Raw genomic sequence first — 27,810 nt, forward strand, 5'->3', positions numbered from 1 at the left:
TAAACCCAACCCGAGCTAAAAATGATGGGGTGATGGCATCCGGAATCACCCCCAAAAGAACTGATCTCCGTTAGAGAGAAAGAGCGATCGAGGCCGAGATGAGACCGCCCACCGTCTCCATCGCTCTCCTCCTCCTAATTCCCCTTCTCTCAATTCTCCCCGTATCGGTGCCGGTTTCGGCGGCGAGGAGGAGCCCCCGGTTCTTGGGGGACTTTGCCTTCTCGCTCCCCGATCCCTCCCGGCACCGGAAGGCGGCGTACCAGTACGAGACGCGCTACTTCCGGCAGCGGCTGGACCATTTCAGCTTCGCGGAGCTGCCGTCCTTCCAGCAGCGCTACCTGGTTGGCCCCTCCGACCACTGGGCCCGCCCCGCCGGTCCCATCTTCTTCTACTGCGGCAACGAGGGCGACATCGAGTGGTTCGCCTCCAACACCGGCTTCGTCTGGGAGATCGCCCCTCTCTTCTCCGCCCTCGTCGTCTTCGCCGAAGTATATATATATATACATATATATTATAACATCTAACTTCTCATCTTTCACAGGAATCATTTTCCAAAAATGTCCGCTTTATTTCTAAAATTGAAATGATATGGAGGGTTATCTGCAAGCCGCCTCATCTTGTTAATGTGATTTGCTGCTGTTGGCAGCATCGTTACTATGGAGAGTCCATGCCGTATGGCAGCAGAGACAGAGCATACGAAAATGCGGAGTCCTTGTCATACCTCACCACCGAGCAAGCTCTTGCCGACTTCGCGGTGCTGCTCACCGACCTGAAGCGGAACTTGTCGGCGGAGGACAGTCCTGTCGTGCTATTCGGCGGATCGTATGGTGGAAGTAAGGCCATTCTGCCATACTGATGATTATATTTTATCTCTTTTGATACGTTGAAAGATTTTTTTTTTTGCTGCTCTTTTAAACAACTGATGGAGCAGTGCTGGCTGCTTGGATGAGGCTGAAGTACCCGCACATTGCCATTGGCGCACTTGCTTCCTCGGCACCGATTCTTCAATTCGAAGATATCGTCCCGCCGGAGACGTTCTACGACATGGTTTCCAGTGATTTTAGAGTCAGTGCACTTGTTACCTTTCTATGTGGGTATATGCATATATAGTTCGATGTAATCGATGAACTTGGTTTTATGATCTCAGTATGTCACTGGTTTCAGCGTGAAAGTTTGAGCTGCTTTAAAGCCATCAAGGAGTCTTGGGATGCATTGGAAGATCAAGGGCAGGGGCACGATAATCTAGTTAATCTGAGTAGGAAATTCCGCTTGTGCCGGTGAGACGAGTCCTCTCTTGCCAATATGTACATCATAGGCAGGAGAAATTTGTTATGCTAGTGTCATCTTATGGTTTCCATTTCTTTATTTTAGCGTATATCCTTGTTTTTTATGTGATACAAGTGTGGACTGATGAGTGGCAGGGAGCTGAATAATACAGCAGAACTTTCGAACTGGTTAAGCTCAGCCTACAGCTATCTGGCCATGGTGGACTATCCATATCCGTCTGATTTTCTGATGCCTTTGCCTGCAAACCCTATAAAAGAGGTCCGTTGGTACTTCATGATCTGTTATATTTCTTATTGTGAGGATAGCATTTTGTTTTATAATGTGACATTCAGTTTTGCTGAAATAAAGGGGTGTGTTGGGAACAGAGGAAAAGAAAAAGAAAAAGAAAAAAAGAGAGAAAAAACCATTTCAATTCCTAGCATTATGTGCGCTGGCTGCCACTTGATTGGTACTATTTATAACTAAACAGGAGTTGGTATCTACCAAAATAGTAGGATTCCATTGGTTTAGCAGTGCACTATCCTTTTAGATATAAAAGGCCTAGATTATTGTTATGATGTTGCATTAACGTGCTAAATTTTCCATCCAGTTAGTAGTTATGTTCAATAGTTATAGGCATCTGTCCAAATACTCTATGCTTTACTTCCATCTTTCTGTTTGTCATTTATGAAGCCAAGATATGGTGCTCTGAGAAATGCTATTGTTTTTGCACCTGAACTTCTTAGACTGATCTAGGACAACCATAAAGGCTGAAGGTCTTTGATGGTAATGAGCTTTAGTGGAATATTGAATGTTATGTCTTGTTTAAAAAACTAACATACAGTTTTTTCCAATGTTTTAGGAAATAAATGGATAATAAGAGGTATTATATATTTGCTTTGTTCAAAAACATCGCATCAATATCTTGGCCAAGTATTTACTGGTTTTGTATAAGTCTAATGACCAAATCACATCACATCTATTGGCTAGTGGAGTTAAATGAATTGACATAACTTTTTCTTCTTTTTTGTGAGAAACAATACTGAAGAGAATGAAAACTTTAACTTCTAATAAACTAGGCTTGCTATATGCAGGTTTTTAAAGAACAACTTTTATATGATCTGAGCTATTGAGTTAAATAATTTAAATCATAACCCGCTAACTTATTTATGGCTGAACTTGTAAGAACAAGACATTCGAGTTGAAGTAGATCATCTTTATGAGTTTAAGACCAAACATAAATGTGTTTTTTTGAGTTAATCTGAAATTATTAGTATGTAATGGAAAAGCAAACCGACAAACTTGATTAACAACCATTGAAATTTAGGTTCTTGTTAAGTCCTAAATTTTATACTATTAATAACAGACTTGCAAACCTTGCTTAAAACTATCCTATGCATGACTTAGCTACCGATAAATACTGACTTCTTATACAAGTCAGTTATTTAGAGAGAACCCAGTATAAGCTCTTTCAGATCGAGACTTAATATTCATACACTTAACTTTGAATGCACTTTGGATTGAGTCACCTGTCCTTTTTATTGAGCTTTTGAACTGTAACCTAAATACCTTTTCATGTTTCTTTTGCCCTGATAATGCAGTCATCCCGGATGTTTTTTTTGTTGGATTCGTTGTATTGTCATCATTGCTCTTTAATTGGGGTTTATTAATAATTTCATTGTTATCTTTAAAATTTCCAAGACAACATGAATTGAATTTTATTTTATTTTTTCTCTTTCACCGATTTATTATTATATAAAACCAAAAATCCTTAATCGAGGCATTTATAATTAAGGTTGCTATCAGATCCCAATCGATAATTGTGACCACATATTTAACTAAAGAATATTGAAATCCAACTAAAACTTCCTCCAAAAATTTTGATAAACCTTAGCTATAAAATATTACCAAAATCTCCTGATAAAAGGAATAGTTATATATCAAGAACTCTATTTAAGTTCCATACCCTATTAAGAGTCAAAGTTAATGCTCTTAATATTTGATGCACTTTGAACTGAATCAGGTTGCTGAGCATCTGTCATAGAACTGGGCATCTACATTGTGAGCTGCATTTTCTTTTTCCGGTACTTTTGTCATGAGATGTGCCTTGTTGGATTTTCGTGGTTATATTTTTCATCGTTCTTCTCTCTAACTTTGGCTTCAACTTGTTACATTTCTGAGGAAAGTTAAAAATTGAGTAAACAGTTGTTTGGCATTTTCTCTGAACAAAATATCAATGGTGCTAAACAGAAATTAATGATACATGAAAAATGTTATCTGTTCTTTGATGCATTATTTGGCAGTAATGTATTCAAGATTCCTGCTTGATACAGGGCTATAAATGAACTACCTTTCCCTAACAAAAAAAGAAGAAGATATTGTTGTTCTCCCCCAAGGGCAGGGCCAGATAATGATGAATGCCCGCTTATGACATAGTGCAGAAAAATCTGCATAATGTACTTTTAGAGGATGTTGATGGATCCAAGGAGTTTCATTTGGAGTAGGAGTTCATCTGGTTTCAGTACCTTGAAGGCTTGTAAGTAAATCCTCTTCACCCATTAGCTTTAGAGGTACTTTGAGGAGACCGATAACTAATGAAATGAGTTCATTGTAGATGCCAGGAGAAGTTGGCATTCTCTTGGAGAATTTGGGGCAATTTTTGCATGCTAACATGATACTTAAATATTTCTCATGTTTTGAGAATTTACTTTTCTACAGTGGGGGACATGTTGCAATTTTCTTGAATTCTCTTAAGGAATCCTACAACATGAAAAGTGGAAGAACATGTAAAACTTTTGACCCTTACTAATGAGTTCATAATTATTATTTTACTTGGAGCATAGGATTTTCTTCTCGAAAAATGGATAACTTTTCTATGTGAAGAAATCACTTGTTGGATCATTGAAGCATTTGCTCCTTGGATGTAGGGGTGCAATTGAGCTGGGCTTGGTTGAGCTTGGTTTTGATCAAGTTTGGTTTAAAATTAATTTTGAGCTTGAATTCCAAGATCAAGCATGATTTGTCCATTATTTCTATCTCAATTCGAGCTTAATTTAGAATCAAGCTAAGCGGGAGCCTACTTAATCAGCTTGATAATCCAAATCAAACTGAAATCAACTCGAGATTAAATCAAGCTTGGTTCAAGATTAAATGAAACCATGATTCTTGTTTTCAAGTTTTGGTCAAAGTTTGTAGGAGGTCTAAGTTAACATTTTATCGATCCATATAATAAAAAAAACACCAATTAGACTTTAATCAATGATTTATTATATATGAAATATGTAATATATATAATTTAGATATATTTGACCCTTATCCAATGGAGCTTGATTGAGCTAGGTTTATGACGCAGACGGGGATGAGATGGTTGCTAAAATTTGGAGATGATGGCGGCTGATTTTCTCTCTCTTTTTTTTCAATGGCGGCTAGGGTATGCTAGGGTTTTCCTTGCAGATGGTGGAAGAAGATGATGGGATGAAGGCTAATTGGGGTTCACTTGGGTTCAATTGGGTGTAGATTGACTCAACTGTATGCAAAAATTGTTGATGGATTGTGGACGCAATAGGAAGTGGGCTTGGACTCGTTGTAGGATTGGGTTAGGCTGTGAAGGACTTATGGTTGGCTAGGGATTAGAAGTCCTGATAAAATTGGGACTCTAGGGTTGGCATAAGAAAGCAATATGGTGTGAGAGAAAATACTAAGATGGTATGAGAAAAAGGAGTTCTTCTCTTACTAGGACTCTTAATTAAGGTAACGTGAGATTGAAAGTTGGCAGGATAAGAAAAGGATAACTAAAGAGGATGGGTGGAAGAGTTTCACCTCCACTCAAACTCTTCAAAGGTTGGCGTGAAGAAGGAGGAGTTTCAACTTCACCAACTTCTTCCAAAGCTTGGCGTCTCACCAAGAAAAGAGGATGGAGCGTCGCACTCCAAGAAAAAAGAGAATCACCCGCAATTTTTTCTTCTAAACTCAAATCAATCTATCTCTAAATTTTATTCTTCAACCTTCTCTTTATATAGAGTAAGAGGTTACAAAAATAAGGACTCTTAAAACTAGAATTTTAGGACTCCAACTAAACATGGACTCTTTTAAATCAAATCAATCATTTAAAGAAATCAACTGACGAAATCAATTAAACCAACTAAGACTTCCAGATAACTAGGACTCTTTAAAGACATATGGACTAAGAGTCCAAATCAGCCAAGACTCTTCAAACAGCACGTGGAATCATCACACAAGACTCCAAATAATTTGGGACTCCTTAGCTTGCGCACGCCCATGAAAGGAAGCTTCATGCAGCCTTGCACACGCCCCATAAAGGAATTCACGCACGCCTTAGATCCCTTCCTAAATTCAGACTTTGTTGGAACAAGTCAACAACCAAACCACTAAGCAAAACAATTGAGGACTCTTTCTAACTTTAGACTGAAAATTCTGAACTCAATGTAACATTAGACACGACAAATGTTGGACCCAAACTCCTAAACTTAAAACTCCTAATCAATTAGGACTCTCTAATGCCATTAGGACTCAATTAAATTAGGCGTTGGAACACTAGAACCCAATGTAATTAGGTGCAGAAAATCTTGGACCCAATGTGTTTTGGTGCTGGAACTCTTGGACCCAATGTATTTTGGAGCACACCCAAAGGACTCAAATCTACGCACGCCCAAGAAAATTTGGGCTCGATGCTCCTGCATCAATTCTCCCATACTGAGAAGAATTCGGCTCCGATGAGTTGCGTGTCTGGTACAGTTCATACAAATCAGGCGGTCGGGGAGGACCCACAAGCTGTCAGTACTTGGCTTTAGGGTCAATGTTGGGTACTAATGGCTTCATAGTATGCTCCTCATAATGGCCTCCATGTGCTTGCAAATCTTCAATATTGACAATTGGGCTCATCTGCTGATGTAGCTCTGCATGCTCCTTCGGATTTAATCTATATACTGGCAAATTTGGTAGTGTAGAGCCAGGATTAAGATCTCACATACTGGATATTCTGCATCGGAGGTAACTCTCTGGGCAGCTCCTCAGGTGCTACATCTGAAAAATCACTTAGAATAGACAGGAATTCTAGTGGTGTGCTATTGGTAGGCCATGTTGTCTCCTTCATCACCAACGCATAAACGACCTCTTTGTCACTTTGAATCACTTCAGCAAGCCACATGGGCTGTTGCCTTGGCGCCCTTGGAGAGCTCCAAGTAACGTGCATTTGATCTGTCAGTAGGGTGGAACTAGGCTGATGCGTGGCGCACTTGATAAATCCCAAGTGGCTGATTGCTGGTCGCTTGAAGAGTCCTCGTTGGACTGAAACTCTGCTGATGCGTGGGCACTTTGGAGACTCCCATGTGGCGCCCCTCTTGGTTGCTGCATGGGAGAGTCTAAGTTGGAGTGGAACTTGGCGAGGTCGGGGGTGGGCACGTGTGGCTAGACTGCTTGTCACGGGATGTGGGTCACGGTTGGTTGGGATGTGTGACTCGGATGGACCGGGACGCGTGTCCCGTGCGCGCTGATCCACTGCGCACGCTGACGTGGCTGCATGCGCTCGGCTGGTGCTTGCGAGGTTGATGCGTACGGACTAATGCGAGTTGCACGCAAGGCTGGTGCGTGGTGAAGTCTGGTCCGTGTTCGAGGTTGGCGCGCGGGCATGGCGTGCTGCGATGAAGGTTGGGTAGACTAGATCCCGGGATGAGATCTATTGCATGTTGAATGTCACGCATCGGTAGAAGTTCCTCGGGTAGATCTTCAAGTGTTACATTAGAATAATCCTCCAAAATAGGTTTGAAATCAGATAGGATCACCACTGAAATTTTAGAACCAACCTCGCCTTGCTTGCAACCTGAAAGGAGTCTGCGAACAACACAATCGGGTAGATCGGATCCTTCGAGCTCTACCGCGGAGGCTTTTTTCTTGTTGCCTTTCTTCGCTTCTACGATCTTAGCAGATTTAGGATGAACTTCAGATGCCTCCGCAATCTCGTCTTCTTCGCAAGCCAACGTAAATTGCTAGTCTTTTGTGGGGCAAACAACAACAAGGTGTCCCATGCCGCTACACTTGGAGCACACAGCTTGGCCTCCTCTTTGCGGCATAGGACCCTTTTCCTTTTCGCTGGCCCTCGCTGCTCCTCGCTCCAGATATGTACTCGTATTTGCAGAAATTTCAGATCTCATGTAAGGAAGATTACCTCGAGAAAAAGGAACGCCTTGTTGCAGTGTTTTGGAAGTCCTCGCCCAACTTGAGGGCGACGCTGAAGTTGGGTCTCCACTACGTCCATCTTTTGTGCCATAACAGCAAGTTTATTTACGATTTTGGCCAACATCTTCTTTTCTTGTCGATCATCGTAAGGACGGCTACTTCTCGTACTCATGATGGTAGAGTACCCAAGTTGACATTAATCGGCATTGTAGGGATGACTGTTTCTCGTACTCATAAGGGTAGAGTATCCAAGTTTATGATCGACGTTGTAGGGACGACCGTTTCTCATACTCATGGTGATAGAGTATCCAAGTTGATGTCGATGGCATTGTAGGGATGGCCGCTTCTCGTACTCATGGTGATCAAGGAACTTCGCTCTAATACAAATTGACGTTGTCGGGGATGGGATGGTTGTTGAAATTTGGGGATGATGGCGGTTGATTTTCTTTCTTTTTTTTTAAAATGACGGTTAGGGTATGCTAGGATTTTTCTTGCGGATGGTGGAAGAAGATGATGGGATGGAGGCTAATTGGGGTTCACTTGGGTTCAACCGGGTTGTGGATTGACTCAATTGTGTGCAGAAATTGCTGATAGATTGTAGGCACAATAGTAAGTGGGCTTGGACTCGTTGTAGGATTGGGTTAGGACGTGAAGGACTTATAGTTGGCTAGGGATTAGGAGTTCTAATTTCATTAGGACTCTAGGGCTGGCATGAGAAAGCAATATGGCGTGAGAGAAAATACTAAGATGGCGTGAGAAAAGGGAGGAGTCCTTCTCTTACTAGAACTCTTAATTAAGGTAACGTGAGAATGAAAGATTGGCGTGATAAGAAAAGAATAACTAAAGAGGATGGGTGGATGAGTCTCATTTCCGCTCAAACTCTTCAAGAGTTGGCATGAAGAAGGAGGAGTCTCACCTTCACCAACTTCACCAAGAAAAGAGGATGGAGCGTCGCACTCCAAGGAAAAAGAGAATCACTCTCAATTTTTTTTTCTAAACTTAAATCAATCTATCTCTGAATTGTATTTTTCAACCTTTTCTTTATATAGACTAAGAGGTTGGAAAAATTAGGACTCTTACAACCAGAATTTTAGGACTCCAACTAAACATTGACTCTATTAAATCAAATCAATTATTTGACGAAATCAAGAGATGAAATCAACTAAACCAATTAAGACTTCCAAATAACTAGGACTCTTTAAAGACACATGGACTAAGAATCCAAATTAGCTAGGACTCTTCCCAAACGACACATGGAATCATCACAAAAAACTCCAAATAATTTGGAACTCCTTAGCTTGCGCACGCCCCATGAAAGGAAGCTTCACGCAACCTTGCACACGCCTTATAAAGGAATTCACGCATGCCTTAGATCCCTTCCTAAATTTTGACTTTGTTGGAACAAGTCAACAACCAAACCACTAAGCAAAACAATCAAGGATTCTTTCTAACTTTAGACTGAAAACTCTGAACTCAATGTAACATTGGATACGACCAATGTTGGACCCAAACTCCTAAACTCAAGACTCCTAATCAATTAGGGCTCTTCAATGCCACTAGGACTCAATTGAATCAGGCGTTGGAACACTAGAACCCAATGTAACTAGGTGCTGAAAATCTTGGACCCCATGTGTTCTAGTGCTGGAACTTTTGGACCCAATATGTTTTGGAGCACACCCAAGGGAGGACTCAATCCACGCACGCCCAAGATGATTTGGGCTCAGTGCTCTTGCAGTAGTTTATTTTTTGGATTGGCTTGAAATTAATTTCGAGCCTGTTTTGCTGGTTCAAGCTTGGTTTATTTAGCTTCAAACTGGCTTGATTGAACTTTTCTTGAGCCTGAGCCAAGCTTGAGCTGCTCAATCATACACCCTTCTTTGCTTCTCGAGAAGGAATTGCTGGGAGGAGGAATATGTTTATAAAGTAAACATTCTGCTAAAGAGGGTTTTAGGGGGAGTAAATTGCATCTAGGATATCTTCTGTTCTGATTTCTCTTACCTGTATCAGAAATTGATAGTGCTTTATAAGTGTTCAATAGACTGCCCTCTAAAGCTTCTATAGGAAATGTGTGAGAGCCCTAGAAAAAAAATGTGTCTTTTCTCATTAATTTCAAATTAAGAACTTTTTGGAAAGGCTGTCTTATTATAGGCAAACAGGTGCAACCCCCTTGCATTAAGGTGCCAAAATTGACTGGTGCAACCTTCTAGATGTAGTAAATAGGCTGTCTTATTATGGTTTCTGTTGGATACCATTTTTCAATCACCTTTATATATTGTAGATGTGATTGGCTGAAAGTACATCCATTGGATTAAAGGTCAATTTGCTCCAAGAATCTTACTTGAAGACTTGTAACATGATAGTGTCTTATCATATATACAACCAAATCTCATTTGACATATTAAAAAAAATGACTTTGTTTGCGATATCATGCTTTTATCATACTTTATGTCTGACCGTAAGCCACCTCTTGTACAACTGATCTGTTGAGGATGAGAAACTGAAGAGCCATTTCTGATTTGTTGAATGTTTTTTTTTACATTATCACTTGGACTTTCATGCTTCCATGAATTTGCATGCTTCTGTGAATTTGCACACACCAGAGTTGTGTGGGAGCCTGATGGTATGTGGTCCTCATTGATGAGGGCCAAGTATGGCGGTCTAGTGTCGGGGGCGCGTACTGGGCGTCGCCGTTCACCGATGTGGAGGGAGATTTGTGCTAGAGCTGGGTTGGTGATTCCTGCTATTAGATGGGCTATTGGTGATGGTCGGTCCATTGATGTGTTGGAGGATCGCTGGGTGACGGAGCAGTCGATGAGTAGACTTCCGGTTACAGTGGATACATCGAGGTTAGTCGGTCTCAGGGTCAGTGACTTGATGGAGCCTGGGGGGGATCGATGGAGGGTGGAACTGATTAGGGAGGCATTTGGGGAGCAGCTGGCGGAGATGATCTTGGCCCTACCTGTTGTTGCCCGGGAGGGGGCGGATAGATTAGTCTGGAGGCCGACAGGGCGAACGCAGGTGTGAGCCAGGGACATTTACATGTTGTTGAGCCGGGAGCCAGCACGGCAGATAGAGGAAGATTGGATTTGGAAGATGCGGATTCACCCGCGTGTGGCGCTCTTCATCTGAAAGGTGGCGTGGGGTTGCCTACCGACTAGGAGCTTGCTAGCACGGCGAGGGGTGAGGATCACTCAGTGTTATGAGGAGTGTACGGAGACCGAGGAGACGATTGATCATGTTCTTCTGCAGTGTCCCAGAGCTATGGGTATTTGGAGTCGATCGCCCACATTGTTGCTCCTTTCAGTCGAGTCGATACAGGATTTGATTCACTGGTTGAGAGTGTCCATGCGGCGGCCTAGCACTATTGAGGCCGGAATTCAGTGGGCATATTTGGCTCATTCTATTTGGCTGGACAGGAATGCGGGTATTTTTGAGGGTAGGCGGTTACCCCAGCGGGTGGTGGTGGACAGAGCCATGCATCTTGCCAGAGAGGTTTCTACTACTACCATTAGGTTCTCTTCTGAGATGGCCAGGGACACCTGGGGTACTCTTTCTGCTATCACAGCGCCCAGGTTTGCCCTAGTTACTTGGGTACCTCCACCCCTTGATCATCTCAAAGTGAATTTCGATGGTAGTATGTCGGCGGATGGGGTGTCAGGAGGAGTTGACTTTGTTATCAGAGACCATCTTGGTAGTTTGTTAGCAGCCGGTGGTCGCCGGGCGCTGGGACTTACTGCGGTCGGTGCGGAGCTGCGAGCAGCCTGGGAGGGGATATCCTATGCGAGGCGGGTACTCCGGGCTGAGCACATATGCCTCGAGGGAGACTCCTCTGTGGTGATAGAGTGGATACGGGGAGTGGACAGATATGGGGATGGTCATCCTCTCATCCGTGAGATTCGAAGATTGGCTCAGGAGCCGAGCGTTTTCCAGGTTTCACATGTTTTTCGGGAGGCAAACAGGGCAGCAGACTGGGTTGCCTCTTTTGCTGCCCGGCATTCCGGGGAGGTCATTTGGTCATCTGTAGGAGATATTCCTCCCACCTTGTACTCTTTTTACTTTATTTTGATATGGCTGGATGTACTCAATTTAGAGCTATATGAATTGCCGTTTTTACCTAAAAAAAAAAAAAAACTCAACAGTCGTGGGCTATGGTGGTGCTCATTTACCGAATTTTTAGCTCTTTTTATTTGTTTCTGAGCATGGGATTATATCATTACTGAATGTGCATTACACTTGTTATATTCTCCATTTTTCCAAGAACTTTGAGGCTATTTGACTGCTTATAGAAGACAGTTATCTCCTGATGATATGGTCAGAAATTAGCTGTTTGACTTTCTACGGCTTTGATGAATGTTACCATCTGAATTATTTGGATCGTCGAGTCATACTCATCTCCTGTTCATTTTCATCATAATTTTCTAGGTATGCAGAAAAATTGACAGTTATCCTGATGGGACTGATCTTCTGGATCGTATTTTTGCTGGAGTAAGCATCTATTACAATTACACCGGAACTGTCGATTGCTTTGATTTAGAGGATGATCCTCATGGCATGAGTGGCTGGGGTTGGCAGGTTTATAAGCAATTTCTATAATTTTTATATTAGTGTCCTGGTATGAAAACATATCCTTATATCTACTATGATGTTTTTTTCTTATTATGCAGGCCTGCACTGAGATGGTTATGCCAATGTCTAGCAGCCAAGAGAATAGCATGTTTCCTACATACAATTTTAGTTATGCTGCTTATCAAGATGAGTGTGTTCATAACTATGGTGTCAGGCCAAGACCTCGATGGGTTACCACTGAGTTTGGTGGCCATGTAAGTGATGATGTATAATTTGTTCTTAAAATCCTTACTGCTTAATGTAGTCAAGCATGTTTCACTTCCTTTTCTTAATTTAATTAGTTTCATTCATGGGAGTTTGTTTACTTTTAATCTGGATTCAAAAAAAATACTGAGATCTCCTTTCATGGAGTAGCATGAGTCGCCAGAAATTCAGAGGCTTGATCATACCGATAATTGTTTTACAATGCCATCTAGAACATAAGGAGTGCTCCTTGAATATGCTTGAAGTGTTTTCCCCCTCCTTTGAGGGTTGAATTATATTAATAATCCATGCTTTTTTCTTTGTTTTTTTTGTACACCATCTTGCATGACTTGGTAGCTGTAAGAAAGTGAACATTGAAGACAAAAAGATGCATTGAGAGTCTTGATGAACCATTTGGTTAAAGATATTCATATCAAACAAAGACAGAAATATCATTATGAGAAGTTGTGGATACAGAGTGCTATTGCATCTATAGACTATATGGAGAAAGCATGGTTATCTATTTTTTTTCTAAACCAATTAGAATCTATGTTGTGAAACTGTAGAAAACTAGTGGAGTACATTTAAATTTTTTACTGTATTTTTAAGGAAGCAACCAAATGTATTAGACATTCTGGTGAGCCAATTTTATAGCTTTTTTGAGTAAATGTATCAATGGGGAGCAATTCTGAATGTTGTTTATAGATAACAGTATCACTCTGAGTTGAAAACAGGGTTACATGTCAGATTGGAATTTTGCTGAAAAAGTTCAGAGGATAAGGGGTCAAAGGGTCAGTAGAGTTAACCATTGTCCATGGAATGCATGTCCCCCGTCTAGTGCCTCCTATCAGAAATTTTGTCTAGGAGTCACAGTAGTATGCTTAAATATTGGATATATGAGAGTATCTAAATAAATATAGAAATGGGGTACTAATTGAAGTGTGAGAATTGTATCGATGGAGCAAAAGATGGTGGGGAACTGGCTAAGATGGTATGGTCATGTGTAATGAAGAAATCAGGACCCAACAGGAAAAGTTTCTCAACTTTATGTTGGAAGTGGAAGAAAGAAATATGAAGGCCTAAACAATCTGAATACAATTATAAAAATGGATTAAAAAAAAAACTGATGCTAACAATAGGTGTACATATGGGTGTCACGTACCTAAATAAAAGTGGCAATACAGCAGAAAACCAAAATCTATATTTCCAGGTTATGGTTGAAGCTTAAACCTTGACCCAATTCTCCTAAGAGATTGTGTTTTCATGTGATGAAATGGGACCCGACTGTAATAAACATAGCTTGACAAGATTTGAGCCATACTGGATAAAAAGACAGGTTGGAATTGGGTGTAACCTGAGACCAGAAACTAATGCTTGTCTGGACTTTTTCATTACCTGTCCAGATATGATTCAACCTTTGTGCAGTCTTAGTTGTTAGCGGATATATCACTGGTTGCGGAGAGATTAGTTAGCTTTAATGAATTGGCTGCAGTTTTTCTGGTCAAAGTCAATTTGTTACGGGTCATGTTTGAATTTGTCATGCATGCGATATTTTAGAGATATTTGATGGACCATACGGGATTAAAACATCAAAGTTATGTACAATAGTAAGTCTACTATTAATAAGTTTTTCATGATCTTTTCCTTTATGTCTGTTCATCTATTAGTTATGATGTACAATAAATTATTACGCTTTACAAGGCAGGAAAGATAACCCATTGAAGCTAGATTATTGTAGTGTTGCATGACAAGCTGCCTTTTTCTTAGGATGATTGCTCTCTGTATATGTGGTTTGCTGTACGGGTAAGGGAAACCTGCATTTATACCCTGTAACCAAATATAGTAATATTGTACTCCTATCTGCTCAATGTTGGTCATGTATCATCGAGGATTCTGATAGTAAGATAGTAAGAGCTTTTACTGTCTGATGTCTCGATCAGCAAAATGTTAGTCAAGTTATTGGGTTTTTTTATAGGATCCTCTGAACATACCAAATGTTGACCTGGTCAACTAAGTTTAAAACCTTCATTCAGTTCGTTGGAGGCAACGAGTACCAGCTTAGTGGTTAATTTCCGGAATTAAAATTTTCAGGGTTTCTCAGTGGTACAGAAATTTGCTCATAGTCCTGTGCCCTGGTTTGGTTCTTGAATACAAGACCTGGAATTTTACCGTAGACAAGGTTGCCTGATGATAGATGTTGTTTGTGTCTTGATAATCATCATTCAATACAAGGTAGATAAGCATAATAGATTCAGTTGAAATGGTGAAGGCTTGAGATGATCATAATCCACACCATGGGGGCACTAGAAGAATATTTGTATCTTATGCTAGGCAGGACTCTTCTCGATTTCCTTGCTCCTGCCGGCCTATTGATTTTCCCATGGCCAATTGTGCATTTCAAACGACATTTTTTCAGTTTTTGCAGATAGGAAGAGGCATCATTACTCCAAACCAGCTTATATGAAGAACCTATACTTGATGTGCCTGTCATATATAGGCCCTAAATTGAGGTGGATTGCAATTCAATGCTTGACCTATTACCTACGACAATTAAGAGGACCTACTCCTGTGTTGAGCCTGAAATTGTCAGTACAATATTGGCTTAAAATAGAAGCTTAGCAATGCGTAGAGGCCATATTTGTTTAATTATGTCAAGAGGAGCCATTGCCATCTGCCTGAATGAAAGTCATTTTCCAAAGGGACCACAAAAATAGTTTCTTTTCATGTTCTTTTTGAATAAAAGCTGGATGAGCTGTAACCCATTCTTCTCTCTCCCTCTCTCTCACACACACACACAAAACAAAAAAAAAAGAAGGGAGTCTTGGAGTATACTGCACAGCAATTTTGTTCCTGTGCTTTATCTGGTTGTCGTGATTCTTGGACCATTTATTAGAATCTTTTTTTTTTTTTTTGACTTCAGTCAGATTATTGTACATTTGATATGTCATGATAATTGTGGCAAATAGTAATGTTGCTGACAAAGTATCAATCTTGCTTTAGGTTGATTTCTTAATACTTTCATGTACTGGTATGTGTAAAGTCAAGATTATGGTATGCTAGAAGGCCAGGGTTGCATTGTATTGGATAAACCTTAGGGTGGTGTTTCATAGGAGCATTAAGCTTAAGAACAGGGTCTTATGCCAGCTAAACATTATTTACAAAATGGTCATAGACTTGGAATAGGCTATGCTCGATCATAGCATCCTATGCTCATATTTTGGGAATAGGCTATTCCTATTTACCTTGGAATAGTCTTATGCCCACACTTAGGCCTGTTTTAGATTGTGCCCTTTAACTTTATATCTTCAATTGTATTATATAAATAATATAATATAATATTTTGATATCATAATTATATTATAATTTATTATATAATATTACTAATGGATTAGAAATATCTTAATATATTATAAGTATCTAATAATAAAAAAATAATTTTTATAATATCTATACTTATAATTTGTCTTATACATACAAATATTAATATAATATGAAATGTTTCTTGTTGTAATGTGATAATAAAATATTATAACGTAATAAAATTATTAGAATAATATCGATAAGAATATCATATCAAATATAATATCTATACAGTATAATATCACTACACAAATATAAATATTATGTTATCATATTATCTTTATATAATATTTATAATATAGTATAATATAAGAATTTATAATATCATATCAAAACATTATTATTTATTATATTTAAATATTAGTTTTATAATATTGTATTGTAATATTATATTTATATTATTATTATAATGTTACAATGTACAATATATAAGGATATTACCTCATATTAATACTATATTTAAAATATTAACGTTATGATATAAAACATACTATATCAGGCTAAGAATGGTTTTGCCATTTAAGAAAATAAATGGGCGGTTTATTCTGATTTTTCACCTTATTCCAGGAAACCAAGTAAGCAGTATTTTAAGCTATCCATTTGGATCAGGATTCTGGCAACTAAACAGGATTTGGCAGAAACACCTGGCATAGCTTTCCTTGTTCCCATATTTCTTAAGCTCCCACCAAACAGCACCTAGATGCGTAGCATGCTTTCTGAAATGAACCAATTCTACAGTAATTGCTCTATAGATTATTTGGTACCTTAAATTGTTTTTCAGACGGTAATGTTTTCTTCGTAAATTACAGTAAACAATGTACCCAGCATAGTCTCCGTTTTATGTAGGAATGCCGTTTTCCTACGAGAAACATTTGTCTAGAGTTCTGTTTCCTGTATTAGTTCAGTAGTCTTTGGTAATGATACTGCTGGGCTGATCCATGGGATTGCAGGAGGAAACAACTTTGGTGATAGTGCGACAACCCTCACCTCGTTCTAGGTTAATTATCGTTTTGTCAAAGACAACAAAGAATCCGTGCTCCTATTTGTGTTTTGTTGTGTTATATATATAGTATATCGACAATAAATTTTAACTAACTCGCTTTATGACGTTGAAATATCATGATCGTATTTGTTTTTAAAGGATATCAAGACAGCCTTGAAGGAGTTTGGCAGTAACATTATTTTCTCAAATGGACTCTTGGATCCTTGGAGTGGTGGGAGGTAATGTACTACATCATTTACACTTCTTTGGAAGCTAATTTAGTTGCTCATTTTTTTTGTCTTAAACGAGTTCAATGGTATCTTTGTTACATGTTACAGTGTGCTGCAGAACATATCTGAGAGTATAATTGCACTTGTTACTGAACTAGGTACTGCATTCAAATTTTGCTGCTGTTTAGTTCTCTAGGCAGAATCGTGTTGTAATATAGACTTAATTCTGTTCCTCAGGAGCACATCACATAGATTTGCGTCCTTCAACAAATGAGGATCCTGATTGGTTAATAGAACAGAGGAAATCAGAAATCAGTCTTATAAGAGGTTGGATATATGATTATTACCAGGAGAAGGTGGCCTCTTTCAGCATGTAGTTCCGGTGGTTTGTGTCACCACCATGGAGGTAGTAGTTTGATTTCAACAATAACCGCTTTTCTCAAACTTTGAAGAAACAGGATGCTAATATTATAAATACAGTCTGCATGAGTACTTTTTGATGTTTGTGCAATTTGTCTTTCTGTCAGAAATCTTAATTTTTTATTATTTTCTTATAACTTGACTGATAATATAACTACCATGCTATGCTGACTGATGTTATGCCAAATTAAATGGTAAAATGATCATCATGTAGCATTGGTTGACGGAAGAAACAAAAAAAATTAAAGCCATCTTGGAGCAACAGTTTCAAAATAGGACCTGGATTTGCTTTATATTTACAGGGGTCGTTAGTGTAGATATGAGCATGTACAAACCTGTATACTCTTGTAAGCATGTCCTTACATATATGCCCACTGTCATGGTTGTCTAACAGTGTAAAATTCTTGCACAATTACGAGACATAATTCTATCTATATGAGTTGCACTTGTGGATTGTCTATATCAATTACACAAAATGCCTATATTCCAAAATGAAGCATTCTGAAGCCAAGTCTAAATCTTCTCAAATTAACTCTTCCATGCATATCTGCATGACCATTTTGGATCCATCATTCATGTGGGCATTGATGCGGGCATTGGAACGATCATTCATGTGGGCATTGATGCGAGTACAGAATTTCAAGTGACTTAGGTAGAGAATGAACCATTAATCAAGTTACAATAGAATCATCATCTGTATGTAGGCACGAGCCTTTAATATGGCACATTACTAATAAGCAATGAAGTATGTACAAGCTAAAGTTCTTTAAGCACAATTACAGCAGCAAGATTACATTGTTCACTTTAATGTGTCTTCGTGATTTTTAATGTTCTTCGTATTCATGCTCTCTAGTATAGCTACTAGAAATGAGGCTCCGTTGGGGGAAGCTATTGGCAGCAGAGCTTTGTAAGTAGAGCTTTTGAAAGTAGAGTTTTCTGAAGTAGTGCTTTTATAAAAAGCTGTTTACTGTTTGGTAACTATATTTCTAAAGTGTTGTGTCACTTTAACATATGTTTGGTAAACAAACTAAGAAAGTACTTTTGGTATGACAAAATGATCATAAAGAACATTGCATAGTATTATACGATATAGAATAACAAAATATAATATATATTAATACATAAATATATGATATAGTATAATATTACTGTAATGTAATATAATATTATTATAATATAGTAATATAATATTGTATACTATAGCATAATAATTTAATATAATATTAAATTATTTAATATAACATATTAATGTATTATGATATAATGTAATATAATATTACATTTATAGTATAATGCAATAATAAAGATATAAAATATTATAATTATTAGCGAAAAGTAATTTCCTATAATATAACAAATTTTCTAGCTAGGTGATAAAATTGGTTAAACAATTATTGGAGGGACATTTTGGATAATTGTTATATTTTATTATGGATATTTTGGTCAAAAAAATAGTTTTTTGACTGGGCCTAAAAGCGTTTTCCGAAAAGCTCCAAAATGGAGTTTCTCCGAAAAAGTTATTTTTAGCTTTCTAAAAAAGCTAAAACAGTTTCTCAAAATTTTTATCAAATATTCTTATTTTATCTAAAAGTACGTTTGGAGGGCTAGAAAGTGCTTTTTGGCTCTCCAAAAGCTCTTCCAAATGGAGCCTGAGAGAGCTAAGTTAAACTTTACATGTAATGGTGTCATTCTATTGTAATCAAGAATGAGCCAAGGGTCTTCTAAGATTTTTGTAAGATCAAAGATCAGAGTGCATTTAAACTTTGCCTCTTTTTTTCAAATTATAATATTAAACTACTTTGTGAACTTGGTTCATGTTGTTAATGCTGGAATTGCCACTGGTTAACCAAAACTGGGTACCATTTGAAAGCTTTTCCTCCTTTTTATATTCAAGAAATTAATGCTTGAACTCTGTGCATCTCAATCTTCTTCTTTTTAACTTTTTAAGTAACTAGAATGGTGTTCATGTTGTTAATGTTGGAATTGCCAAAGCTGGCTAACCAAAACTGAGTACCATTTGAAAACTTATCTTCCTTTTTACATTCAAGTAATTAATGCTTGCACTTTGTGCATCTTCATCTTCTTCTTTTTTTACTTTTTAAGTAACTAGAAGGGTGCACATGCCATGGACATGGAGATTGTATTTAACCATCCTTATATTATTGGATTAGAAATTAAATTATAATTTGAAAATATTAATTTTTTGATTTATTGATAAAATGCTTTGCCAAATTTGATTTGCATTCAACATTATCCAACGATAGGCTTCTTATGCTAACATGCAATCATCTAGGAGTATTGGTTCCTTTTATTTTGAAAAGGAGAGTGTTATAGGTAAACTTTTGAGCCATTAAATATCCTTTTCTTTTTTGAAGAGAAAGAGTTATTATGTATTTATATACCTTGCATCCACTAAAAAAATTCCAATAAAAAAAGCTTAGTACACCTCAGTATTGTGATATATGGAAACAGGCCTACTAGAAAGGTAGCCATCAACCTTGTAACTTACCATTACTTTGGGCTTGTTTGGTTCGTAGGAAAGGAAGGGGAAAAAGTGTGGTCAATGAGAAAGTAATGAAATGCCTCTTGTTTGGTTGGAGTTTTCAAAGGAGGAAAATAAAAAAGTTATGGAAAAGTAAAATATAGATTTGGCATCTTCATGGCACTTTAATTGGCATTACACATGGTAAGAAACTAACATGTTGGATTCTATGTTATTGACCAAGGAGAGAGGAAAAAAGAAAAAACAATCTTCTTTTCTTCCCCATCGCTTCTTTCAATCCTTCAATTCTTTCAGCGATAGCACTTTCCTTACATTCTCACTATCCAATCAATATATGGATTCAAAGAAATCGAACAAACCTTCCTACTAGTTGCTTTTAGGAGTACTATAGATTAATATATGAATTTTGTGCGCTAGCAACTTGGTTAGGCTATGGTCCTGGCAAAAATTTCCAAGTTTCCCGGCGTTTGCCGAGGATCAATTTGGAAGTTTAACAAATTTATTCCCCTGACGAATGATCTTCTATCCCTGTAATTGCCAAAATGCTACATACATCAAAAAATGAAGAATTATGTTATCTCCTAAAATGTTGTACTTTAACTAGGCAATTCTAGTAAATAATTTGCTAGGTAATTTTATATAAAATGCAAGAGTTAAGGAATTAAAATGATTTCTTTTTTCTTAGAAAAAGGAACTATTCTTTTTTTTCCCAATCGAAAGTTTAATTTTTATCCATCTCGTGCCCTTTGCATGTCTTTATGACGTTTTAACTTTTTACAGACCTGTCTCAAAAAACTAAGAGTAGATGGCACCGATTGCCATCGTTGGCACTTTGTTTCTCACGCCTATAGATGCCTTGTTGCCGAGGGAAGTTGAAAAGTCCGAAGCAATAATTAAGTCATCCTGTTTTGGTCTTGACAGCCATGGTCCAAGCATTAATTTTTTTTTTCTAGACCCAATACTTGCAACGAATACTTCTAAGAATAGGTAACGCCGGGTCCAAGTCAAGCCAGGCTATTTCAAATTAGATTGCATAAGTGGTTGGAAATAAATCAGTGTGCGGCCCCTTCGGTCGTTAGCAGTTTAAATGCAATATTATGTGGACGAAGACAAGTTTTCCAATTCTGCATTCAAAGCTCCTCTAAACATTTGTACGTACAATAGCCAAAATTAATTGCAGCTTTTGACTATGACCGCTATAGCAAGGCTACGTGATGTTACAACAGTAACAGGTACTCGATCATCTCTTTGTTAATCTAAAATTAAATTCAGTGAACAGAGAAATCGCAGAACAATATTGTAATTTCTGTGTTACCACCTATTATGTCTCATTGATATAGCTAATGATGAAATAAATTTGGGCCGTTGCCATTCGATAGGTATCATGAGTCAACATAATCAAACAGTTCTCTCATGGACTTGGTCATATATTTTAGAATCTTGGGAATTAGAGGTCCGCAGGTGCAGGTTATATAGAAAGTTCTTGCAGAATACTGGAACATCTAGCGGGCATAAAGGGCAGCCAAGATGCTTTGGTTGCCGGGTTTTAAAGCTGATAGCCATCGTCGCCGACGAAGCTTAAGGGAGAAAGATGTGCTACGAGGTTAAGTGCGGCACGTGTGGGAAGAGCACGTGGGGAGGGTGCGGCCGGCACGTTGCATCGGTCTACCGGCGGATAGGAGAGGGGCAGCACTGCCTCTGCCGTGATTGGCCCGGCGTCTCATCGACGGCGACCGCCGCCGGGCCGGCCGCCAATACCCAGTCTGGCTGTGTCATCCTCTAATTTAGGAGACTATTAGATCTACTGCTCATTATAGTTCATGGGGAAGCCTTCAGGTCCATGAATTGCTGGGTTCTTGATGGACGGCGTAGTTATATATCTCGAATTTTGATTAAGTTGTTATTATATATCGGACAGGTCGTTGCTTGTTTGAAGAAGTCGCAGCTTATTGTATGTTGATGATATCTATGAATTTTGATTAAGTTTCTCTCTGTCTTGTATTTCTCGTGAGCTCTCTTAGTCTTCTTTCTTTTTGTTATCTTGTATTGTTGGAGGTTAAAATTGATGGTCTCAATTTAGAGAGACACAGAGATATATCAATAGATTGATGTTTGGGCAATCCTTGGGACAATTTTTTTTGGTTTAAACTAATTAGGAAGAGGACAAATTTGATTGCCCTGACACATGGAACATAGTAATGACCACAATCTCTTCCCTGCTATAAACCTTTCCCCCACCCTTCTCTTACCTCCGACGAACTTCTCCTTCATCATCCTTGTTCAATCCTCTGCCACCATCTCTCCCCGACCCGAAACATCTATTGCAAAGTCAGCTTTGGCTTAGGATCGAACAAAATCGAGAGCGAGAGAGAGAGAGACAATGAACCATACGCTGGGGAGAGTTTGTGAAGGATCTAAAGAATTTGCTAGAGTTCTTTATATATAATAAATTTTTTATTTTTAGTTACCATTCCATGGATGATGAGTAATCCAGATTTTTCTCAGAGACAATCCTTTCCGATTGGTAGAAAGTACATGAAGATTTTCGAATGGTGAAAAAAAGTTGAAAGAAACTCAAAACAGAGAGCAAAGATATTTGAGCAAGAAGCTCTTTTTCTTCTTTACACCATTGATGTATTCGATCTGTATTTATATACATAGCTTTAACTAAAAGAACTAACTGTTAACTGAATAACAGAAGGGATAACTACTTTAACCAATTCTGGGATAAGCTAACTAACCAAGCTCACTAAAGTAACCAAGCTAAATGAACCAATTATGAGATTAAACGTAACATCTGAATATCTGAACGTCAATACTCCCCCTCAAGATGGAGTGTGCAAATTGTGAACACCCTTCTTGCGAAGCAAAGTATGGAATCTAGCAACTCCAAGACTCTTAGTTAGCAAGTCAGCAAGCTGCATAGTGCCCGAAACATGCAAAGTCCGAATCATTCCTAACTGAAGCTTGTCTTGTACAATGTGGCAGTCTATTTTAATATGCTTGGTCCTTTCTTGAAACACCAGAGTAGCAGCAATGTGTAGTGCTGCCTTATTATCACAAAATAACAAAGCTATTATTGTGTGTGAAACATTGAGATTATTAAGGAGGCTTATCAACCAAATGAGTTCACAGCAGGTGGATGCTATGGACCGATATTCTGCTTCTGTTGAGGACCTTGATACAGTGTGTTACTTCTTTGATTTTCATGATATAAGTGAATTCCCAAGAAATATACAAAAACCTGGAATGGAGTGTCGAGTATCAGAACATACTCTCCAGTCCGCATCACAAAATGCTTTCAAATACAGCTCAGAATTAGAAGGAAAAAACAACCCCATCCCAGTGTAGACTTTAGATATCTTAAGACATGATAAGCAGCATCAAGATGAGGTTATTTTGGAGAGTCTAAGAACTAACTTAAAACTTGTACACAGCATGTCATATCAGGTCTTGTTATAGTGAGATAAAGCAATCTTCCTACAAGCCTTCTGTAGATCGTAGGATCGACAATGGGATCCCCTTCGTACCTGCTGAGTTTCAAATTTTATGCCATGGGACATTTTGCAGGTCTTGCACCAAAATACCCAGCATCATCTAATACTTCTAGAGCATATTTCCATTGAGGAATAGAAGTTCTTTTTGAGCTTCTAGCTATTTCAAGACCAAGGAAGTATTTTAGAACCCCTAAATCCTTAAGTTTAAGTAATGATTATGTCATCAACATAAACCAATATAGCCGTATATGAACAATCATTTTTTCTTGTGACTAGAGAGTAGTCAGCCTTGGATTGAGTGAAAACATGAGAAATAATGAAAAAGGACAACTTTTCAAACCACTGTCTTGAAGTCTGCTTCAATCCATATATGGATTTATTTAAATGGCAGACCAGCCTCTTCCCTTTCTCCCCCTGCAGCTCATAACATCAAGTCACCATGCAAAAATGCATTATTAACATCAAGTTGATATAAGAACCAGTTGTTAATGGCTGCAACTGCCAAAAGAGTTTTGATTGTTACCAACTTGGCAACCGGGCAGCTTGTTGTGTATATCCCTTAGCAACAAGTCTTACTTTCTTTCTCTCTTCAGTTCCATCTAACTTGAATTTTTGTTTGTAAACCCACTTGCAATCCAATGCTTGTTTTCCTTCAGGCAATGTAGTGACAGTCCAAGTATTATTATCAATAAGGGCCTTACGTTCAGCATCTATGGCAGCACACCATTCAGGTGATTTAGATGCTTCAGCATAGGTCTTTGGATCAGTAGTAGATGAGATGGATAATGCAAAGGTACGGTGAGAAGGATAAGGCTTTTCATAGCTTAGAAAAGTTGAAATATCATGGGGCTTGCCTTGCTCTGCACAGAATTTTGATTGTTAAATGACTGATTGAGAGTGTGAAACATTTGAAGCTAGGTTGCAATGATACTCTTGGAGATAAGTAGGAGGATGTCTGATTCTAGAAGATCTTCTGAGTGGCTAGGTGAGAGTGGAGGGATTTGTTGGAATAATTTCAGGAGGAGGTGCTGAATGTGTAGTGCAATGTGATGTATCAGCAGAATTAATAGGTGCAGCAGTAGGACTAAGTGTATCAAAGGAATTATGTGTAGGAATGGGTGTTTCAACACTGAAATTTCTTAAATTGGGAGCATTGGAAGTAGTTTGAGAGGAAAAAAAATCATTTGAAGCAGTGGAAGATGGAAGGAAGAGAGTATCATGATACTAAAATGCAGAAGAGTTAGTATCATGATACGAGGCTGAATGAGTGGTTGAAGCATGTTGAAAGCGAAAATTGGACTCATAGAAAATAACATCTCTTGAAATGAAAATGGTTTTAGACTGAATGTCATACAGCTTGTAGGCTTTCATGCCATGAGGACATCCAAGAAAGATGCATTGCCTAGCTCTTGCATCAAATTTTGACCTATGTCCTTTTAGAGTAGAGGCATAGCATAAGCAACTAAAGACTCTTAAGTGAGAATAAGATGGTTTTGAAGAGAATAGAACTTCATAAGGGGATTTATTAGAGAGTTTGGGAGTGGGTATCCTATTAATAAGGTACACATCAATGAAACCTTCCTTGTTTTTAACACTCAAAGCCATGTCATTGATCGGCTTCAGGTAGAATAATTCTCTTCATTCAAGATTAATGAGATAAGTGGCAAATCTGTGTTATCACCATGGTGCAAGAAATAGGGACTCGTTGGATCCTCAATCACATTCTGAACTGGTGAGGAGATGGAATCAGCAGTGGCATTAGCAGAGGACACCATGGTGGGAAGCGCTCAAAGTTCTAATACCATGAAGATTTTCGAATGGTGAAAGAAATTTGAAAGAAACTCAGAACAGAGAGCAAAGATATTTGAGCAAGAAGCTCTTTTTTCTTCTTGACACCATTGATGTATTCGGTTAAATTTAACTGAAAGAACTAACTGTTAACTGAATAACAGAAGGGATAACTACTTTAGCCAATTCTGGGCTAAGCTAACTAAACTAACCAAGCTAAATGAACCTACTATGAGATTAAATGTAACATTTGAATATCTGATCGTCAACAGAACATGAATAGATGGCAATACTGTAATTTGGACGAACTTTGATAATTTTTTTTTAATAAGATGGATGAATCATATATTTTTGGTAAGAATGCATTCAACAAAATCAGAAAATAAGGTATCACGAAGCATGCTTAGGATTAGGGGTGCAAATGGATCGGATTGACCCATGACTCGAATCGAGTTGACCCAATTAAATCCGATCCGACCTATTTTAAAGGATTTGTGAGGTGGGGTTGGGTGCTAAAATTAGACCCATTCTATTTTTGGGGCTGGATTTGGATTTTCTGAATTCTGGCCTAATTAAATCTGACCCGATTTATTTAAAAGTTAAGTAATTTTGGATTTCCAACCTTACAACCCACCCCACCTCGTTCTCAGTTGGGCCCATGGGCAGCAGAGGTGCAAGCCAAGTCTTAAAGCCCGGCCCAGTCTGTGACTCACTGACGGTTAACTTAACAGTTTTACTCTTAACTTAAGGCCTGGCCCAGCCTGTGACTCACCGACTTAATGAGTCCTTGGTCTCCACTCAACAATTGACCATTTCGATTTTCCACGGCTTCGAGCCTTCGCCCTTCGTCTGATCGTCTCTTCCCCTCTTCCATCCGGCCATCCCGAGTCCCGACCCACATTTCTGGCAGCTCTCTATCTTTGTTTGGATGCTCACAGTATCCCATAATTTTTTTTTTTTATAAGAAAGTACGTTTGATTTGTTCTTCAGTGCTGTTCCTTTGAACAAAAAGTATTTTTAACACTTTTATAATTTTATTATGCTTTTAGATTAGTTTCTGCTTTGCTGAAGGAATGATACTTAAAGCGTTTTTCTGTGGTAACATGGGAATTGATACAATCTTGTATTTCTGCTAAAGCTTTTGATGGTTTTGAGTCTGTTATTTCGTGTTTCAACTCTTCTCTTCTTTCTGTCTTTACCGATCATAGTTCTCTCTTTTCTTTTTTTTTCTTGGGGCATGGTGCTGAAACAATTTGTCATTTCTTCAGTGCTTTGATGTTGTTCCTTTTTGTGTTTTTTCTGTTTGTCTGTGATGATCTGAGTCTGGTTTGAACTCTATCCATCTTTTGTTCTCATGGTCCAATCTCCATAGTAGGGGTTTATAATTTATGGATTTTGTGATTTTTCTTTTATTTTATTTATGAAATCCACGGTTCAATCATCTTATTGTCTGCTTTGTTTTCAGTGATATTTCGGTGTTATGTTAGCTATGGAATGTTCCGTTATAATTTTTGGCTTGAGTTTCATGGTTTGCTCATGCCTTCTCTGCCCCATTAGTTTCCTTCTCTTAGCTTGGAGTTCATGCATCGATGGCAAAATTTTCACATTAACGATACAATCATAAACATACTGGCTTTTAGTAAATTTAAAAGGAATTCTGACCATCATCGTATATGTAATATATAACAGGGCACAGGTGGTAGGTTGGCCACCAATCCGTAGTTATCAGAAGAACACGATGGCTACTAACCCATCGAAGAACAAAGAAGATGTTGAAGGGAAAAAAGGATTTGGGTGTTTGCATGTCAAGGTTAGCATGGATGGAGCCCTCTACCTCTGGAAAGTTGATATGAAAATGTGAGGACCCGTGCGGCGTGTATTTAGTCTCACATCGGTTATTTGCTCGGTAGATCTTGGGTACTTATATAGCATCAAGGAATCCAAATAATACCTTCCGACTAGCTATTTTGGGTGAGATCCTGGGTGTTACAAATGACATCAGAGCGGACCCGGCCCATAATCTATATAAACTAGGGGACACTGCAGCACAGATCCATTGGGACTTACCACGGGCCGATCGTGGTGTTTGTGATTAGATTTGAATGGATTTGAACTCTTAGCCTGATAAGGACGTCAGAGCTTAAACGGAAGGAGTATATGAGGACCCATGCGGGCGTGTATTTAGTCTCACATCGGTTATTTGCTAGGTAGATCTTGGGTACTTATACAGGATCAAGAAATCCAAATAATACCTTCCGACTAGCCATTTTGGGTGAGGCTCTGGATTATTATTGAAAACCTACAACAACTATAAGGAGCTGTCATCATCACTTGGAAAAATGTTCAGCTGCCTTTATTGATAACCTCTGAACTTTTCGCATTTTCATTTGGATTTTTTTTTCTTTTTTTCATCTTTGAGACCTGGATGAATTTGACCTGAATGCTATGCCTTCATTTTCTTCATCGAATTATATCTATGATTTTGATTTATGCTCCATGCTTGACAAATTTCTTCAGAAATGTAATCTGTTTTTTCCTCTTACAGCAAGCTATACTGGGCTGAATGATAGACGCATGGTGGATGCAAAAAATGTTGCAAACAGATTTATTGCACTGGATGCGTTTTTTATTACTTTAATATGCCTCGAAGAAACTTATAGATAACCTTTGACAATGCTGTAGCTTCAGTATTATATTTGTCCTTTATTTTGAAAATTTTGCTGGTTTTCTCTGAAGTAGTGGAATTGCACTGCTTTCTGT

The 27,810-nt window shown here is 38.4% G+C and overlaps 1 protein-coding gene across 2 annotated transcripts; it reads left to right on the plus strand.

Annotated features, from left to right (window-relative positions):
• LOC103713662 (lysosomal Pro-X carboxypeptidase-like) lies at positions 1–27,727 on the plus strand. Of its 2 annotated transcripts, XM_039114312.1 has the most exons (11): positions 1–488; positions 647–833; positions 932–1,065; positions 1,165–1,277; positions 1,422–1,545; positions 11,884–12,033; positions 12,126–12,281; positions 16,772–16,851; positions 16,951–17,000; positions 17,080–17,248; positions 27,596–27,727. In XM_039114312.1, the coding sequence occupies exons 1-10, from the start codon at positions 99–101 to the stop codon at positions 17,217–17,219; spliced, it is 1,524 nt and encodes a 507-aa protein (XP_038970240.1). In that variant the 5' UTR covers positions 1–98; the 3' UTR covers positions 17,220–17,248; positions 27,596–27,727. The 2 variants fall into 2 exon arrangements, with proteins under 2 accessions (XP_038970240.1, XP_008798888.2); XM_008800666.4 differs by lacking the exon at positions 27,596–27,727 and having other exon boundaries at positions 17,080–17,411.
• Positions 27,728–27,810: the final 83 nt, after the last annotated feature.

The sequence above is a fragment of the Phoenix dactylifera genome, chromosome 16, assembly GCF_009389715.1.
Source record: "Phoenix dactylifera cultivar Barhee BC4 chromosome 16, palm_55x_up_171113_PBpolish2nd_filt_p, whole genome shotgun sequence".
Lineage (NCBI taxonomy): Eukaryota > Viridiplantae > Streptophyta > Magnoliopsida > Arecales > Arecaceae > Phoenix > Phoenix dactylifera.

Bases quoted from the DNA above. Each gene is read 5' to 3' on its own strand.
- LOC103713662 (XM_039114312.1), top strand. From the start codon at position 99: ATGAGACCGCCCACCGTCTCCATCGCTCTCCTCCTCCTAATTCCCCTT. The intron at 489-646 runs GTATATATATAT...TGCTGTTGGCAG, and splicing joins CCCTCGTCGTCTTCGCCGAA to CATCGTTACTATGGAGAGTC. The intron at 1,066-1,164 runs GTCAGTGCACTT...CACTGGTTTCAG, and splicing joins TGGTTTCCAGTGATTTTAGA to CGTGAAAGTTTGAGCTGCTT.